This window comes from Kogia breviceps, chromosome 12, assembly GCF_026419965.1.
Source record: "Kogia breviceps isolate mKogBre1 chromosome 12, mKogBre1 haplotype 1, whole genome shotgun sequence".
Lineage (NCBI taxonomy): Eukaryota > Metazoa > Chordata > Mammalia > Artiodactyla > Physeteridae > Kogia > Kogia breviceps.
The window spans coordinates 92,126,305-92,145,151 of NC_081321.1; the positions used below are offsets into that span (position 1 = coordinate 92,126,305).

The 18,847-nt window shown below is 49.5% G+C and overlaps 1 protein-coding gene across 1 annotated transcript; it reads right to left on the reverse strand.

The window, feature by feature from the left end:
• Positions 1–1,615: 1,615 nt before the first annotated feature.
• On the reverse strand, positions 1,616–16,870 carry EIF3D (eukaryotic translation initiation factor 3 subunit D). The gene is made up of 15 exons (XM_059080774.2): positions 16,138–16,870; positions 13,640–13,772; positions 13,284–13,329; positions 12,266–12,402; positions 10,892–10,977; positions 10,274–10,346; positions 9,210–9,322; positions 8,198–8,330; positions 7,535–7,682; positions 6,649–6,779; positions 5,831–5,916; positions 5,608–5,737; positions 2,688–2,830; positions 2,211–2,494; positions 1,616–1,764 (listed from the first exon to the last, which is right to left on the reverse strand). Exons 2-15 carry the CDS (start codon positions 13,760–13,762, stop codon positions 1,751–1,753), a joined length of 1,647 nt encoding a protein of 548 aa, XP_058936757.1. The 5' UTR covers positions 13,763–13,772; positions 16,138–16,870; the 3' UTR covers positions 1,616–1,750.
• Positions 16,871–18,847: the final 1,977 nt, after the last annotated feature.

The following is an 18,847-nucleotide window of genomic DNA, read 5'->3' on the forward strand; positions in this document are numbered from 1 at the left end:
GAAGGCAGCCATGCCTAGTGGGGAAGAACCCTGTGGTCTTCCAGCTTTGCATGGCTGGAGCTTCTTCTCATTAAAAATCATCACTGGGACTTCTCTAGAAAATAGTCTTCCTTGAGCTCTCACACCTAAGTACCCCCTAAGGAATTCCATTTATCTATTTTTTTCCTAGCCTATATCAGCATCAGAGAAAAGCTCCATTAGAGCAGAAATGATATTCACTACAGTGACCTCACAGCTTCCATCAGCATCTGACATACAGGAGGCCCTTAATAATTTGCTGAATAAACACTGAAACCAGACAGACCAAAAATGAAGTTAGGGAGGTCTACTTAATAGTTGTGAAGATTATGAGAATGGGTGTGGGCAATTAATTAAGTACTTAGAACAGCTGCTGGTTGTATTTTGTATTGGGAAATTAGGGCTGATAAAGTACGGCAGGGCCTTCAGACTAGGCTGAGCCTGGACTGTAGGCCGCAGGATGCTATTGAAAGTTTAGAGTCAGGACTATTTACAGCAGTCAACTTGGTGGCCCCAAGCAAGACCAGATGGAAGTAGGGGATAGATGAAAGACATGAGGCATCTGGAGGCTGATATAAGATGTTTTTAGAGAATGAGACTGGAATTAACTTCCACCTGCCCACCTGCTCCAGCTAATCCTGCTGGGTTGCATCACGGGTCTGTGGGAGGCAGCTCGGGGAGTACCAGCCCGAACCTGAAACCCCATGACACTTGTCACACTACTTTAAAGTGAATTTTGTAATGCTCCACCTACAATGAAAGCTCCCCAAGAAGCACATCTTATGCTCTGTTTTCCTAGTAACTCTGACAACACAGTCCAGTAAGTTTTTGCTTGCTTTCTGAGGCTCAATTATTTTGATTACAATTGTTAACTTTAGGACCGTCACCCAGAAGCTGAGCCAGTTTTCTCATCTGTATAATGGTATGACTTCCACCAGCATTACAGTTCTGTGTCAGGGTCCGATGAGATATTTATAGAACACGCAGTATAACACGTGGCACAGTATATTACTTCATAGTGTTCTGTACATCGGACAGAACCCTGTCCGCTTATAAAAAGTTTACAGGTACTAAACATATGTAGCTCTGATTTATGACACAGTTCTTTGAGGGTGCCAGCTTGAGATCCTGTCACCAGCCCAAGGCAAGCTTGAAAACAATTTACGAACCATTACGATCACCACACAGTGGAACATCCATCAGAATCTTCCAAGGCAGTCTCCTCCACCTGCAGCCGCCCCACCTCAACCTTCAAAGACTGCCCTGCTTCATGTTTCACCAGTGATGTGTGTCTCTGAAGGCAGCAGCTGGGTCTGGCACACAGCCAGCAGGCACTCGTGCTTGTGGAAATGGACTTCCTACGGGGAACTCACAATGGACAACACTCCCCAGGAAAGGATAATTTCAAGGGGTTCCAAGAACAAAAAAATCCAGGGCATTCACCTCCTAACAGGAATGTAAAACTACTAATGCTTAGGAACAAAGGATGGAACCCAGATTATGAACTCCAGAAAGACTGCTGTATCTCACCCTCCCTCTCCCAAGGGCTACTCGGAGAAGAAGGGCTGCCAATCATAACATAGGCACACGATGAAAGTAAGAGACTAGACAGACTTATACTTTACTCCAACTTTCAAGCTGCAGAGAGCAACAATCAAACATTCCCCCAGGTATACAAGGCCCTCCTAGGCTCGGCAGAATCGCAGGATCCAGCTCCACATCACTGTCTGGTTTAGGTTTCTTCCTCTGAAAGATACAAAAGCCACATCAAACTGGTGAATTGCTTATGGTTTTCAACACCTCCACGCAGAAGGGAAACCTTTCAGCTCCGCACATTTCCTTCAGTCACCTACTGGTGAAGCAGGTGAGAGAAAGCTTTAAAGCCCGTGTAACTCACCTGGAGCATCTTTCCTCCCTCAGACCACTGGCTAACGTCAGGGACTTCCGCTGCCTTCCTCTAGATGCTTCTTCCTTGCCCCAGCCTCTGAAAGACCACTCTCCTCCCTGACCCCGTCTTGTGATCTAAAGGCCCTGGAAGCAGCTTCTGGAGCCAGACTGAATGCTACTCCAAGTGACATCTCAGGGAATTCCCAGAGGTTTCCATCGAGGTTACAGAGGACTGTGCACACAGAGCTTGGGCCCCAGCCAGCACGCGGCTCACGCCAGACTCCGGAGGGAGGCCTGCTACAAACCTTCTTCTTCCTCTTCTTCCTCCTCCTCCTCCTCGTCGTCCTCATCCGAGCTGAAGGTGCCGTCGGGCAGGCTATAGACGCGGATGACCTGCTTGTTGGGGTCCTTGAGGATGAGGTACTTGCCCTCCTCCAGCTTCATGCAGATGTCGATGACGCAGCGCAGGATGCCCCAGGCATTCTCCACGCTCAGGTTGATCTGGCTGGCAAACTCATTGGGCTTGAACTGCTGGGTGCCCAGGATGACGTGGCGTGAGGAGTCTTTCACGTGGTACCGGGACACGTAACTATTGAGGGGAAGAGGAGTATTATGGTGGGGGCAGACGGACACAGAGACACAGTGATGCCTGGGGTCGAGTATCAGTTACATGGTGACACCTGGCCTGATGCTTGTCCCAAGAAAAAGGAGGAAAGGCCAGCCCTGGTCTCCCAACCTGCAGAACCCCCTTCCAAAGATGAGCTCCCACACAGGAATCTCACCCAAGCTTGAGGTACTCGGATCCGGCCAGCAAAGCACAGCAGGTCCAGCGGGCCAACTTGTAGCTGTTGTTCTTCAGCTCGGTGGCAATGACGGCCCCTCGCTGAGAATCCAGCTTCTGGCGCCAGTCGACGCCATTGCAGTGCTGCAGGAGGGGGCCAGTTACAGGCGCCAGGGCGGGCTCCTGCTGCCCGCGGTCTGCTGCCACTTCGGGCAGAGAAGAAACTCCTCAGTGGGCCTGACTGGGGAGGGGCGAGCCCACAGGTAAAGCAGAGGCCAGACTTATCTTCTAAGAGGCAGGGCCTCGGTCCCTCCCTTGTGCAGCAGGCGCTCAACAGAGCACGACTCCTCCCTTCACAAGAGCTCATCCAGACCAGGACACGCACGCACACGAGTTAAAAAACAAGCGCCACACAAGTGGTGAGGGCACGTTTACCACATGCTGTGCGGAGAGGAAGGGTTTTGCATGGGAGCCTGGCAGCTCCCCCACGGAGGATACTGGCAGAAGCTGGAGGTGGAGTGATCTGAGAGGGATGCGGGCAGAGACGGGCCGGTTTAGCCCCTGTGGGTGTGGAGGCCCGCAGACAGCGAGGAGCTCAGGGTCTGGCGCTGTGCACACATACACACAGAGTCAGACAAAAAGCAGAGACCCCGGAGACCACCTTCTCCAACCACCTTTTCTGCAGATGTGGGAACCTGGCCCCAGAGTGAAGTGACCGGCTGAAGGGCACATGGCAGAGACTCCTCAGCTTTCTTGGTTCCTGGCAACCCTAGGCCAGAAGAAATACTAAAGAGTTCCTTTTATTAAGTAGTTAGGTCCAAACCACTTAGGGGCAGTATTCTGACAGATGTCTTTGGGCTTTCTTCAAAAATTAAAACTATCCTGCAGCAGCCCTGTGAGTTTGCTGTGGCATTTTAAGGGCCTTTCCTCAAATCTGTGCTTCCTCAAGAAAGCAGTGTTTCGGACAATTAACTGGCAGAGATGCTGAAGGGAGGGAGGAGTGAGGTAGGGAGGTCCACTAATAACAGGCATCACGAGGAGCGGAGGGCCCTAAACTAGGGCGATGATGTCAGTGAGACCCGGAGCTGAGCAAGAAGACAGACTGCACCTGACAGCAGAATTCAAGAGTGCAAAGGAGGAGATGTTTGAGGCTCTGAGCCGAAGAGAGCAGGAGAGACAAAGCTGACGGACGGCCAGGCCAGAGGGAATGACAAACAAGGACAGTGGAATGACAAGGTATTTTAGAAAAAAGAGAAAAACCAACAATGGAATGGGAGTCAGAATAGATTTCGGGAATCATTTTTAGAGTTCAAGGATGAGGCTCGGAGTAGGCAGAATTCTAAGATGACCCCCCCGTGACCCTGCTCTTGCAGAATCTGCTACCATGGAGTCTGGATGGAACGTGTATGATGAAATACCCACGATCACGCTATCTCATGTCAAAGGGATTCTGCAGACGGAGTTAAGGTCCCTTAAGACAGGAAGACCATCTGGATGGGCCTCACCTAACCATGTGAGTCTCTTAAATCTGGGTGTAGAGGTCGGACACAGAGGAAGCCAGAGATTTCAAGCACGAAAAGAATCTGATGTTGCTGGTTTGAAGGTGGAGGGGACCACGTGGAAAGAAATGTGGGTGGCCTCTAGAAGCTGAGCGGCCCCAGCTGACATCTGGCAAGAGAACAGGGGACCTCAATCTGACAACTACAAGGAACTGAATTCTGCCAACTAGAATGAGCTTGGAAGTGGATTTTCTTCCAGAAACTCTAGCTGAGAACTCAGTTCTGCTGAAACCTTAACTTTAGTTCTTGGATATTCTGAGCAGAGAACCAAGCCACATGATGCTAGACTTCTGACCTACCAAACTAAGAGCTAATGGATGTCATTTTAAGCCTCCAAGTTCCTGTTACTTTGTTATGGAGCCAAAGAAGATGAATGCATGTTATATAAAGAAGTGGTTATGGCAAAATGACTTGCAAAGGGGACTGACCCTAACAGAAGGCTCCACTGGGGGTCACAAAGGAGGGGAACCAGCAAAGGAAACACGTGAAAAGAAGTTGAGAAACGTGTAAGACTAGATTAAGGTACTGACGCAGGAGGCACAGCCATACAAATACAACGACACCAAATGCTACAGGGAGGGCATGGTGGAAAGTCTAAGAAAAGGCCACTGGCCCAGAGCTAAGTTCGCAGCAAACCTTCCGGTGTGCTCTCAGCAGGTGACGGAGGCTAAGGAGCATCTGGGGGTGAGACTCAGCAGCCTGAAATGCTAATCCCTTGGCTCTAATGAAAGCAGAGCACAAGAGCCCCCAAACTCCATCTCACTGGACCCTCGTTCAACACAGGCCCGGCCTTCCTGTCCTTGCACCAAGAATCCTTTATTCTACACAGCAGCACTGAGGAGCTCTGCCACCCATTTCAAATTCAGGCACGTAGCCCAGGTACTTTCAGAAAGGATGAGAGCCCAGTAATCATGGCGTACCAGCCTGAGAGAGAACAGAAAGAGGAGGAAAAGCGAAGGACACATGATTCTTTCAAGATGCCCCCTGAAGAGCCAAATCTGGGCTAATCTGAGAATCTCTGACTTCAATAAGTGAAGGAGGTGGAAAAAGGGCGTCTGAAGGTTGAAGACCAGGTAGGGGCTGCAGTAAGCGAAAGAACGGGTCAAAAAGAAGAGCTGCGCAGCTTACAGGAGACCTGCCAGCCCGGCTCAGAAGGAAAGATCAAAATCACGCTTGCAGAGAGCAGAAATCAACAGGAGGCGGGAATGGAACAGAGGGACAGAAAGCACTGGAAGAAGGTAATTATCTCACACACACGATCTCGTTCTCAGTAAGTAAGTAGGGGAAGAACTCAGAAGACAGACAAAATCTCGGTGCTCTCTAAGTGAGGCGAGGAGAAGAGAGACATAGGATGGTACTCACCCTCGAGTCCCACTCGTTGAGGGTCTTGATGTTGATGAACGACACCTCCCCGTTGGCACCAGTCATGACGCCGTCGTGCTCACAGCGGACGATGAGGTCAATGTCGTCTCCGAGCTTCCACCTGCGGTAACTGCAAGGAAGGAGGAGCTCCTTTGGTCAGCTGAGATCCTGGATTTCAGACACACCACCCACACGGGGCACGGGCACCAGGGAGGTGACATACCGGTAGGCCACAGAGGCAATCTCATTCTTATCCATGTCATCCTCCACAAACGGGTTTGGGTTGGGGAAGTTGTATCTTTCCTTCCCCTGCAAGGATGACAGAGGTGTCACGAGACGGCAGCAACTTGTCGCCAAGGCAATCAGCCAGACCCTGCACCTCTGCTCTGTCACAGCCCTGACTGGGTCCCTGGCTCCTGAGGGGGCTCTGGGATCACTATGTGCTGTGCATCCGTTTATCCCTTCCGAGCGCAAGCACCAGCCCGCGGGCCACGACGGATGTAACAGCTCGCGCTCACCCCGTGCTTATGTTTGTCGCCCACGCGCTTTAGGTGTCTCATTTAAATAGCAATCTCGTCCCTCCCGTTTTGTTTTTCTCCGTGGCACACACAGCCACTTGTCACAACATATGTGTACTCAGGGTTTACAGTCTTTCCTCCTCCGTTGTAACAAAGCTCCCGAAGGGTTGCAACTTTGGCTGGTTGCTGTATCCCCAGCTCCGAAACAGTGAGTGTCCTTGTACACAGATATTTGAAGAAAAGGTCACAATGCATCTAAGTGAAACAAGTATTACTGGTATTCTAATTTTACAGAGAAGAAACATGCCCAACACCACAAAGCTAGAAACTGGTGGATCTTGGGTTCAAAGTCAGGCTGTCTAATCTTAAAGCCCAAGCTCGGATCTCCTCTGTGACAGGCAGGGACCCCGTCTATCCTAACCAATCCCACAACCCCGGAGCTGACAACACGGCAGATGCTCAATAAACAGCAGCTGGAGTCGACAAGCTAAAAATGGACTCCCAGATGCTCCCAGGGCCTCACCATCCTCAAGCACTGCTGGGAGAAGTTGTGGTTGATGTAGGTTGCTTCCATGGCCAGGTTGCGGGGTGAGTTGAAGGAGTTGCCTTCATCTTGCGGGGGCTCGTTGGCTGTCTCGCTCACCGTCAGGAGGTCTGCAAGAGCGGTGACATAGCCAACCACTCACGAAACAGAGTCACCGAAGAGGTGCATGGCCCCTTGGGGAGCAGTGGCGATCCAAATGACACATACCCTTCCTCCAAAGAAACGCCATCTGCTAACGTGGGTCCCCTGCGTGTGGGACACACTGGGGAGGAGCAGGGTGCGCTTCCGGATAACTTGAGACACTAACGTTAAATTCAGGCACGATCATGTGGAAGAAAGCCATAGCTTTCCCTTCTTTTTGGATTCCTCAAGAGAATGTTTGACAAAGAGAAGCAATATAATCACGTTGGGCTTCACCCTGCTATTTTTGAGCGGTTTTCGTTCTCTGGTTTTCACTCACTGTGTGCGCACATACGCACACGTACGGTGTGAGATACACGCGTGCGTGTTTTTTTCCTTCGTAACTACGCTGAAGTAAAAAAGGCATCATTCTAAAGAAGAACATTAAGTATGTACTAAAGGTGGTACAGAGAGATGACAGACGTCAGGAAAGTGCTGTTCAAATGAGTAAACAGTAGCAGCACGGTATTTGGGCACCACGAGGACTCCGAAGGCTGACGCCCCAAGAGGGACTGCAGTGACAGTCCCTTCCCCCGTCGCCGAGGAGGCTGCATGGGATTCTGACATGGCTGCCGGTGCCCGTGAGGAGACAGACCCTCTTCTACCCATTCTCTGGACCAGGGAGTGGCTCTGAACCAACAAGGACACTCAGCACCTCTGCGCTGTTCCCAAACAGGCTTCTTACCGAAGTCAGAGTTGTCTCTCTTGTCAAAGAAGAGCTTGGACCCGACTCTCTGGACGACGATGTCCCAGGAATACACGGAGCGGGTGCAGCTCATCAGTGTGGCCAGGATGGCATCGGTGGCAAACACGTTCCCCTGAGTTTTTGCCAGCTGCAGAGGACAGAAGGGAGGTGAGACTACTTCAGGGTTGAACCGGCCAGGCACAGCAGGGGAAGGACTCCTCTGTAAGGCGCATTCACACCCACACCCTGTCTGAGCGAGGCTGCCGCAAGCCAGCCAGTGAGCTTGTGTCCTGGGGTCCAAGGAACTGCAGCCCCCTGAGCACCTGCTGAATCCCAGGAGAGCCCTGCCCGATGCTTCCATCCTCACCCCAGCGGCACGTGTACGTACATTTACCCCAATTTACAGGTAAGAAAGCTAAGGCCTCGGGGAGGTGAAGCCGGGAAGCACGGCACAGCTGGGACCCGGGCCCAGCTTCACCTCACATCAACGCTTATGGTCTGGCCGGCAAAGTGCTCTTATTTTCATCTCATCCGAAGCCGATTCGGAAGAGTCTTATCTACAGGGGCTTCCGAGGCCCAACCAATTCACACGCATCCCCGCGTCTCTGTCCCGAGGCCTCGACACTCCCCGCGGGCGGGCAGGGGCGGGGCAGGGGCGCCCACCTTCCGGATGACGGGGTCGTCCGTGGTGGTGACGGTGTGGAAGATGCGCTTGATGCTGCGCAGCGGCTTCTCGCTCCTCGTGGTGACGCGGTCGAAGGCTTTGTCGTAGTATTCCAGGGCCCCGCAGCACTCGCTGAGGGGAGAGCAGGCAACACGCGCTAAGTGAAGGGGAAGGAGACCACCTACTTTTCTGTTAAGCCACGGAATCCAAAGTCTTATTCCGGAGTCTAGAGCGTGAGAGGTGAAAACATCCTCCGACTAGACGCTCCGCGCTTGCCTGGGGCCCCGCCCCCTCAGCTCCTGATGTGGCCCCACAGAAGAGCAAGGACACAGCCCATTCTGCTCGCCCCCCCATCTGAAAGACGGGGAGGCTGAGGCCGAGACAGGGAGGGGCAGTTACGGAGCCCCCAGCAGGCACACTGACTCCCGTCCGGCGCTCCGGCTCCCCACTCGGTTATTTGCATCTGCCGGCCCTCTGACGGAAGGAGCTCTTTGAAATGTAAGCAAAAGCTTCATGACTCTTGAAGAACTGCTATCTTTCTCTTTCTGCCCTCAGAGCTATAGAACTTAATTTTTTCTTTTGCTCAGTATTTCAGGCAGTGGAAGGAAACCTGGAGTTTGACAGCAAATTTCTTTCTGCCAACAAGAGTTCTATAACTTAATTCTTTTGCTCACAATGCTAGGCAGTTCAGAGAGCTGAAGTTGTTTTTCGTTTTGGCCGCGCCGTACGGCTTGTGGGATTCTAGTCCCCCGACTAGGGATGGAACCCATGCCCTTGGCAGTGAAAGTGCGGAGTCCCAACCACTGTACCGCCAGGGAGTTCCTGAGGAGATGAAGTTTTAATATCAGAAAACTAACTTCTTTCTGCTTTCCCCCTCTTGCCATTGCTTTTTAAAACCTGTTTGTCAATCTTATGCAGCACCTTTGGAAATGCTAGCGCTTAGGCCAGCAGTCATCACCAGCTGGTCCACACACGAGAGTGTGGTGGACAGTAGTAGAAGACGTCACCTACATGTCCTGGGGCTCTGACACTTCCAAGTAGCGCATCTTCATCAACTGAGGAAAGTCCATCTCCTCCTTCACCTCCCAGTCACTGCGGACTTCCACTGAGGAGTCCCGGGGCTTCTGTTGGCGGAAACCATTGGAGGGGAGAAATGACACCCAGTGCAAAACGTAAGCGAAAGGCAGGTTAATAGTATGCAGGCTTTTATTCAGTAAATATATCCAGAACATTTACTACGTGCTGGCTGTTTTCCAGCAGCGTCCCTGACTCTTAGGGGCTTATGATCTAGAAGGGGACCGAAGAGACAAGAGCTCAGAAACAAATGGGAATTCTACTCCTCAGTAACGACGCCACCCTGGGAACATCAGCTCTTCTATATTCCTACGTTTTATACAGGAGCTGTCACAGCTCCTTTATATTTCTCTCAGGGTATCAGCTATTTATTCTTGCTGCTACAGCAAGCACCATGTCCAGCAAAATGTAACTTCCACCTTTACGCTTGCTTACATGTCTTCTACTCTCGCTACGCCCACAAAAACACCTGTGCAGGAATGCCCACAGGGGCATGGTTCATAATGCCCCAGAGTAAAACCGCCCCAGTGCCCATCAGTGGTGAACGGATAAACAAAATGTGGTCTATCCATCTAACGGAATGTGGCAATGAAAAGGAGTGAAGCGCTGACATGTGCTACAGCATGGATGAGCCTTGAAAACATGATGCTTGGTGAAAGGAGCCAGTCACAAAAGATCATTCCGCTATGATTCACTTATATGAAATGTCTGGGGCAGACAAATCTGGAGACAGAAAATAGATAAGGGGCAGCCTAGGGCTGGGGAGGAGAGGGGCTGACTGGCACAGGGTACCGGGCTTCTTTTCAGAGTGATGAGAACCTTCTGACATGGACTGTAATGACGGCTGTAGCACTCTGTCAATACACTACAAATCACCGAAACGTACACTTTAAATGGGTGAATTGTGTACTGTGTGCACCATACCTCAATAAAGCTGTTATAAAACCAACCAAACAAATGAAATCAAGTTCCTGGACAGAGTTCCGACATGGATATACTACCTGTGATTTTTGGTCCCATTTCTGCCTCACTCCAAATTGTTTCTGGAATTTTTTCTGCAGTCGTATGCGTTCTCTGGAAAGACAGGAAAACTGTGCTTTCAGTGCAGATTTTTAAGGAAAACAGGGGCTTAAAAAAAAGAACAGACCAACAGGGCGCACACTAGACATGCTAGAGAGGCATACTGCCCCCACTGCTGGCCAGTATCATGCATATATTTTACTCCGTCTATGCAGCTGGCCACTGGCAGCCCCAGCGCGGGCAGGGCTACTATCCGACACAGCTCCAGGGACTCACAGGAGCCGGCGTGAATGGGGCTCCCTGGAGTTGTGCCACGGCAGACCCAAGTCTAGGTAAGCTCAAAAATTGCTTCCTGTCTGCCTGTGTTTCCCTTCAGTAGTCACATCCTCTGCAAGCAGTTTCCTGCCCATGCTCTCTGCTGTTGACAGCTCTTCGAGAATGACACCAGGGCTGAGACAGTGGCTTAATTGGCCCTGGGAAAACTTTTTGGTTTTCCCACAATGGTGGGGAAGACGACTATTCCCCTGCACTGGCCTCCTGCTGTCAGAGTGCAGTCGGTCCTGGAAGAACATCTTGTTCTGGCAGGATGGGCACCGCACCTCTCCTTCTGCTTGGCGCTCTTAGGCAGGGTCTGCAGGTTGAACTGCAACATGTTCCGTCGATCCTTGTCTCTGCGGAGGTTCCGCTGGGAAGCAGGAAAAAACATCCGTGTTAAAATCCTGGAGGCTTCCCTGGTGGCGCAGTGGTTGAGGGTCCGCCTGCCGATGCAGGGGACACGGGTTCGTGCCCCGGTCCGGGAAGATCCCACATGCCGCGGAGCGGCTGGGCCCGTGAGCCATGGCCGCTGAGCCTGGGCGTCTGGAGCCTGTGCTCCGCAACGGGAGAGGCCACAACAGTGAGAGGCCCGCGTACCGGGGGGTGGGGGTGGGGGAATCTTGGAGATCTGGCTTACAATTGGCAGTGCCTAATGGGAGGCCATTAGAGTTAGTTTAGGATGCAAACCCAAATTGCACATTTTACTCTGCTTTTATAGAATCAACATCCGGGGATCTACAAGCATGCACAGGCATATCTCAGAGATATTTTGGGTTTGGTTCCAGACGTCCACAATAAAGTATCACAATAAAGCTGGTCACACAAATTTTTTGCTTTCCCAGTGCATATAAAAGTTATGCTATACATATAGTTTACACTACACTGTAGACTATTAGTGTGTGATACCACTATTTCTAAAAAAAGCAATGTATACACCTTAATTTAAAAAACACTTTATTGCTAAAAAACGTTAACCACCATCTGAGCCTTCAGTGAGTAGTAACATTAGCCATCATGGATCATTGATCACCATAACAAATAGAATAATAATGAAAAAGTTTGAAACATTGTGAGAATTACTTAAATGTGACACAGACATGACGTGAACCAAACGCTGTTGGAAAAAAAGGGGCCAAAAGACTTGCTCGACCAGGGTTGCCACAAACCTTCAATTTGTAAACAAAACAAAACAAAACAGAACTGCGAAGCACAATAAAATGAGGTATGTTTGTACTTGGAATTAGCTTAGATTTATATCAACACACAGTTTTTATTGAAGTAGGTTTCCTGGCTCTTATTAGAGTTGTTGAGTTTGCCTCTTTATGTAAGAAGATGCAGCCCCACTGGACGATCTACTTAATAAATCCTGGACATAGCAATTAAGTGAGGCAACAGACACAGATCACCTTGTTAATCCAGCGCTAACATCCATCCTTAGCACAGATGTCCTTGCTACTGGTCAACAGAAAGCTAAACTATTTAAATGCATCCCTGGACTTAGTACCCGTTTATTTTAGCACAATTGTCACCGAATAGCTACTTGGGATTCACTAGAAGACCCACAATAACATGCCCTCCTCTCAGCGGTACTCGCATGGTAGCATTTTTAGCAGCAGGTGACAGCCCCAAGACGGTCGGATTGCTGGCTCTCGGCCTACCTGTGCAAATCGCATCCGATTCCGCTGGTAGGCGGTCTTCTGTGTGCGCGCCGTATCCACCAGCTGGAAACTAGTTTCATCCTCCTCATGGAAGTAAGCATACTGACTTCCACCTCCAAACTGAGAGGAGTACTTATCTGGAGGCAAAGATGACAGCGTGTAACAACACTGCCTACAGACTTTACAAATACATGGTGGTCTAAAGCCCTGCTATTTAAAGTGTGGTCTCAGGACCTGACCCGTTGGCTGGGATCATCTTATATGTACAGACTCACAGCCTCACTCCAGACCCACGGAATCAGAATCAGCATTTTAATAAGATCCGCAGCTGATTCATACGCACATTCAAGTTTGAAAAGCTCTGGTCCAAAGAACTTTCTAAGTCAAGACAGAGTCTGAGGAACTTAAGACAAGCCCATTTCACTCTCTGCCTTATTCTGTAAGAATATGAGTTAAAATCTACTCTCTCGGGAGAGGCAAGTATACAGGGCATAAGTATCGTCACTGTCATCATCAGGTGCCCAAGGCAGACGTGGCAATGGGCTATGACGGACTTTCTTGCTGACCTCAGACTCAGACAATCTTAACTCAGTATTCCAGGGAGCCACTTCCAGCTCTCTCAACTGGCACAGAGGGAAGAAACCAATTTACTGTATCAGGATCTTAAAACCCGGAGTTTAAAAACTGGGATCCATTGACTGGCCTCGTAGGTTCAATAAATTGCAATGAAATGAAAAATGGGAACATGTTCACCAGATTTGTAAAAGGGGCCATGGCTCCCCAAAAGTGGGGGGGAAAACCCACGATAATAGGTCGAACCTCTTTAACGAACAGTCTAAGTTGAGGCTATTTCCAAAAAGAATGTGGATTGTTTCCACAGTCCAGAATATGCCCTGAAATACTATGAACTATTATCAGCATTTTGTTCCCATCCTAGAATGCTTTCAGGTGGAGGTTACTAGAAAAACTAACCATCTCCCAAGGCCCTGATCCAGGCAGTCAGGCGGAGAACACTTACTTGTGTACCTCTTATCTTGGTATGTGGCCCCTGTCCAGTCTGCAACCTAGTTAAGAGCAACGAGGGAAGAAGACATGGAGCACAGGTCAACCAGGTGGCTTTCTGTTCACTCAGAAACCCCCCCAAAGTGAGGACACGGTGTGCAGAAGTGTCAGGACTGGCTCAGGATGGCTTTTTAAGAGCCCAGCTCTCCTGTGACCACTGGAAGTACCCAGATGGATACTATATAATGAATACTATATCTACCATATAATGGATACTTATAACCCTGATGCTTCTGAGAGAATAAAATTGAAACGAACTTGGAGGAGCAGCCACAGGTTAAAAGATTCAGACTCCCGCTGACAGGCAAGTACCTTTCCTAGCCGATCTCCTTTGCTGAATGGCTGGTAGGGCATATCCCGAAACTGCTCGGGAACCGCACAGGGACCCCAGCCTGAGGGGTTGTCCTGGATCACGGGTGTCATGAACTTTGCCATCTTCTAAAACCTTAAAAATACAAATAATATAAGTAGCTCCATGAAGAAAAGCCTCAAACTAAAAAAAAAGCCTTCCATTTGAGGTAAGCTAAGACATGAATGACAAAATTAAAAATGCAAAACAGAACCCTCAACTGTTGAGCTACTCCCCATTCAATGTCTTCTTGTAAATAATATTGTGAATACTTAAAACTCAGAAGACTGCTAACAAAATTGATGTATCATGTTTCATTGATTTTTTTTTTTTTTCACTGTACCACCTCTGAAATGAGTGCACCTTCTGCTCGATGGGGTATCATATCATAATTGGCAGTTTTTCTTTCTTGGTGTTACATGAAATAATTGTGCTTCTTAAAATCCGTGGTATCTCACATATTTGATGAAATGTAGTAACTTTTTTTCAAGTGTAATAAGTGTGTTGTAGTTCTCACCTTCACCAGGCATACAATATTTAATCCCTAAGCCCCAGTCTCTTCATCTGTAAAATACATAAGATCCTTGTTTTATTTCTATCAGAGAATCATTGTGAAAGCCGTATGTATTAATTAACATATTTGGAAACGATTCCGTTGTAAAACGCTGCACGATTACTGCTGAGTCTTGCAAAAACACACTTACACACAGTGCCCAGAAGAAAACTAGGGTCCGTGAATATAACCTGAAATGTAATTTTCCTTTGTTGTTCTTCTGATTTTCTGTCAATGAAAATCTTTATGCAGAGCAAGCAGACACAGGGTCAGGCAAAAGGCCAGCCAGAAGGCTAAGGAGGCCACCAGAAACCTTAGTTCATAAAAGTGGCCTTACAGCCAATGTTCATAAACATTATGAGTACCAGGAAAGTTCTTAGTGCTTACCACACATAAATTCATTAACTCCTCCCAACAATCCCAAGGTAGGGCCAGTATTAGCCCCACTTTCCAGATAAGAAAACTGAGGCACAGAGAAATCAAGAAATTGCCCAAAGTCACAACACTAATGGACGAAAAAGTTGAACCCAGGAAAACTGGCTCCAGGGTCCACATTCTGCGTAAAGGGGCTCCAGACAGATGTTCGCCTGACGGGTCCTATCAAAAACGTACGCATTTATCATCCACTGTAATCCCCTGAAAACACTCAGAAGCTGAGTTCCCAGGGGAAAATTCATTACACAAATATTTCTGGAGTATGGACAGCAATCAAAGAGTGCAGGATACTAAATTTAGGAAATTCTCTTCATTGTTCAACGATAGGGAGATTAAGGCTTCCTACAGAGGGGACACTTGGGTGACAGCAACAGGGAATGACCTGGGAGCTCCATCCTCCAACTTGAACTTAAGTTACACTTCAGGAACTGGACGAGGGAAGCGGTGGTGGTCTCAAAACAATTCACATTAAATATTTATCAGGCTCCTACACGTGTCAGATGCAACAACACTAACCCTCCCACCCCTGCCCCCATTTTAGAGATAAAAATGTGCAGTTCAGCCAAATCAAGCAGTTGACTTGCCCATCGTTTCAATTTGATTTCTAGGGTCGTCTGCCCCTTATAAAATAATGGGAAGTCCAACACTCTTCCCATTATTTTATAAGCTGGACAGCGGCCTGAAAAGATCTGGGGTTTCAGCCCCTACTGATAACACAGTAAGATACCTCCAAATACACTTAAAAAAATCGACTTGTTTTGTCAGAGCTGGAGATAAACGGGCTCAAGGCTTGACATGCATATCTCTGGGGGGGGATGGGGTGGGGTGGGAGGAAGTCACCTGGTTTCAACGCACATAAAATAAGAGTGAGCACAATGGAACCAATAGGAGAAACTAAGCCTTTCAGTTAAAACGGAGTGACAGCTGTACTGGCCACAGGGGAAGGATGAGGAGGCACCAACAGGGCAGTCAGAAGGGGCCTTCCGGCTGGCAGGCCACGGTACTGGGTATGTTACAGCAACCACTGCAGGTCGTTCCCCCCCAATTCCTGGGGAGTAGAGAGTTTCAGATCAGACATCAATCAACTCCATCCTAGCCTCCCATTTCACAGAAAAGGGAAAGAAACATTTGGACCGTGAACTCCTCAGAGACGACCGAACACCGCTCAGCTTGGCACCCCCAACACCTCTCTCATAGCAGCTCAGAGAGCCGTGGGCCGCTTTAAAAAGACCCTGAGACCCAGCTCGCCCAGCCCGTGGCCGCTAAACGGAGTCTAGGGCAAGAGACCTCAGCCACAAGGCTCTGCCCCGCACTGGGTCGGACCTGGGACCCCGAAGGCCTGCCCCGCCCAGCGGAGGGACAGCGGCGGCAGGAGGGAGTGTACGAGGGTTTCTTCCGGTAGGCCTCCGAAGGCCAGGAGCCGCCCAACTCGGCTCCGGAGGTCCGCGGAACCCTACGAAACACACTACTCACCTGCAATGGCCTCCCCCGGGCCCGATGGCGAGAGATTGTCCAGGCCGGAGACCGCACCGCCGCCTGTGGTCCGATGAACTGGGAAAAGAGGAAAGACGCGCGCACAGCAGCCGGCGCCGTAAACACGACCGGCGTTGTCGTAAACTGCTCCCCAGCTTCCGGTTCGGCGGCAGAACGCACGAGTCGTAAAGCAAAGGCAACCCGGAAGTTCGTCACTGTTCTTTTCGAGCTGTTCTGATTAACCTGCAAGGCACCGGAGGATGTTTACAGTTACGTCGTGGGACACCCGGCGACGCTCCGAGAGGGTTTTCAAGTTTCTTGAAACGAGGCGGCCCTGCAATCGAAGCTGGAGGCCGAGAGTGGCTAACAGCCCCCCTGTGTCCCACAATGCCTTGCGGCCTCTTCGGCACCTCTGTATCCCACAGTGCCCCGCTTTTTTTGTGTGTGTGTGATACGCGGGCTTCTCACTGCTGTGGCCTCTCCCATAGCGGAGCACAGGCTCCGGACGCAGGCTCAGCCGCCATGGCTTACGGGCCCAGCCGCTCCCCGGACCGGGGCACGAACCCGTATCCCCTGCATCGGCAGGCAGACTCTCAACCACTGCGCCACCAGGGAAGCTCGCTCCTGCCTTCTTTAAGCGATCGTGTTGTTTGATTCTCACTGCTAGGGGAAGGTCGAGTGTTTCAGGCCGATATCGTCGCGACGCGCTGGTTCTTTCACGATTTCGGAAACTGAGGCCAGGAGGTGCAAAGTCACCTGCGTAGATCAGATTACTAGTGTAGTGGGTGGCTGCCAGGGTTCAAACCATACCTCCACAGTTCTCAAATTTTATTATTTGACAGAGATTTCTGGAGCGCTAATTTGAAAAATGCAGATTCCGGGTCTCCCTTCCATAGATTATTATACCAGCATGTCTTAGCTGGAGCCCAGAATCTGCATTTTAATGAGCAGCTGTGATTCTGAAGTGGCGACCAGGAAGCACTTTCCTACGATGGCAACTGTGCTTTTCTTTTCGAAACCCAGCCTACGGAGTTTGTCCTGGAGTCTTATTGGGGAATTTCAAAACATCGAAAGAGAATCTGAGCGTGCGATTTTTGTTCAAACCTCAGATTCTTTTCTACCTGGCCTCTTAGGTTTCCTTATCAGTCTTCCAGCGTGTCTCCTTTATTGGGAAATATAGCTGCTGTTAGATCTGATATCTATTCTTGGCTCTGCCACTTTCTAGCTGTGTAGCCTTCACCTCCCTGGACCTCGGTTTCCTTATCTATAAATTGGAGAAGATAAAAAGGGGGTACCGTGAGGGTAAAGATAAATGTATGTGAAAATACTCAGGAATCCCACTTACCAGCTGGGTAAACTTAGACAGGTTATTGGATCTCTCTGAAACCTTATTCATCTGTGAAATGAAAATGTTAACAGTTAACAGCAGCATCTGTTTCCATGAGTTCTCTCCTAATCCGCTCATCTTCCAGTTTTCCTACTTTTTGTTCATGCTCTCCAGTGAATGGTGATCATTGCAAAACCTTGTAGTCATTATTGGTAGCTCCTTTTCCCTTTTCCACCACATTTAATCCTTCAGTAAGTCCTCTTTATTCTTCTTTCAAAAGACGTCTTGAGGAAATTCCCTGGTGGTCCAGTGGTTAGGAGCCTGTGCTTTCACTACAGGGGGCACGGGTTTGATCCCTGGTCGGGAAACTAAGATCCTGCAAGCCTCAAGGTGCGGCCAAAAAAAAACAAAAAACCCATCATGAATGCCACCACTTTCCCCCACCATCTCCAGCCTCATGCTTGGACTCCCATTGTCTACTCTTGTCCTTCTAGGGTTCCTTTTCTGAATGATGATCAAAGTAATCTATTCACAACCTTCTAGCAGCTTCCCATTATGTACTTGGAGTAAAATACAAATGTCTTCCTGTGGACTGTCTGGTCCTGGCTACCTATCATCTTTATATTCTGCCATCTTATACTCACTCTCCGCTAGCTATCATGCCTTTTTTTTGGCCACACTGCATGGCTTGCAGGATAGTTCCCCGAACAGGGATCAAGTCTGGGCCCCGGCAGTGAAAGTGCCATGTCCGAACCGCTGGACCACCAGGGAGTTCCCAATCATGCTTTTCTTTTTATGCCACAGGGCTGTGGTGAGAATTAAATGAGTTAATGTAAGTTCTTGGAATGGTACCAGGCACATGATGAGCCAGTGTGAATGAGGACAGGGCAAGGCTACTCAGAGGGGTGGTTGGTTGAGGACACAGGCTAGTGAAGATCTAGGGGAGATGTATTCCCGCCACCAGGGAACAGCAGGTGACAAGGTCTCAAGGCAGGAAAGAGCCTGGATATGACCCAGAAAGAGGAAGTGGACACGTAGAAACGTGCAGGCCACGGAACAGAGTATGGGATTTTATCCTCAGGATAAAGGTAAGCTACTGAAGGATTCTGAAGTGGGGAGGGAGGAAGATCATGCCCTGATTTAATGTAAAGTAGGGTCATCCTGTGGAGACTGGATAGGCAGAAAGAGGCAGCAGAGGTGTCCATTGAGAAAGGAATGGAGGAAAGATCTTCCACTCAAGCCCAGGGACCCATAATTGAGAATGAGACAAGACACTCCAAATCCTTCTCCATCTGGGGTGGGCAGAGACGTCACAGCCAAAATGGAAAAGACAATGAAACTCTGACACAAGAGAGAGACTGCAGCAGATGGCCTGTGGGCCCA

What these genes read in the sequence shown, in the direction of transcription:
- EIF3D (XM_059080774.2), bottom strand. Translation starts at nt 13,762, where the DNA reads ATGGCAAAGTTCATGACACCCGTGATCCAGGACAACCCCTCAGGCTGG. An exon ending in ATCGGATGCGATTTGCACAG is followed by an intron (nt 10,978 to 12,265) that starts GTAGGCCGAGAG and finishes CCTGCTTCCCAG; the next exon opens with CGGAACCTCCGCAGAGACAA. An exon ending in GAGAGACAACTCTGACTTCG is followed by an intron (nt 6,780 to 7,534) that starts GTAAGAAGCCTG and finishes CCGCTCTTGCAG; the next exon opens with ACCTCCTGACGGTGAGCGAG.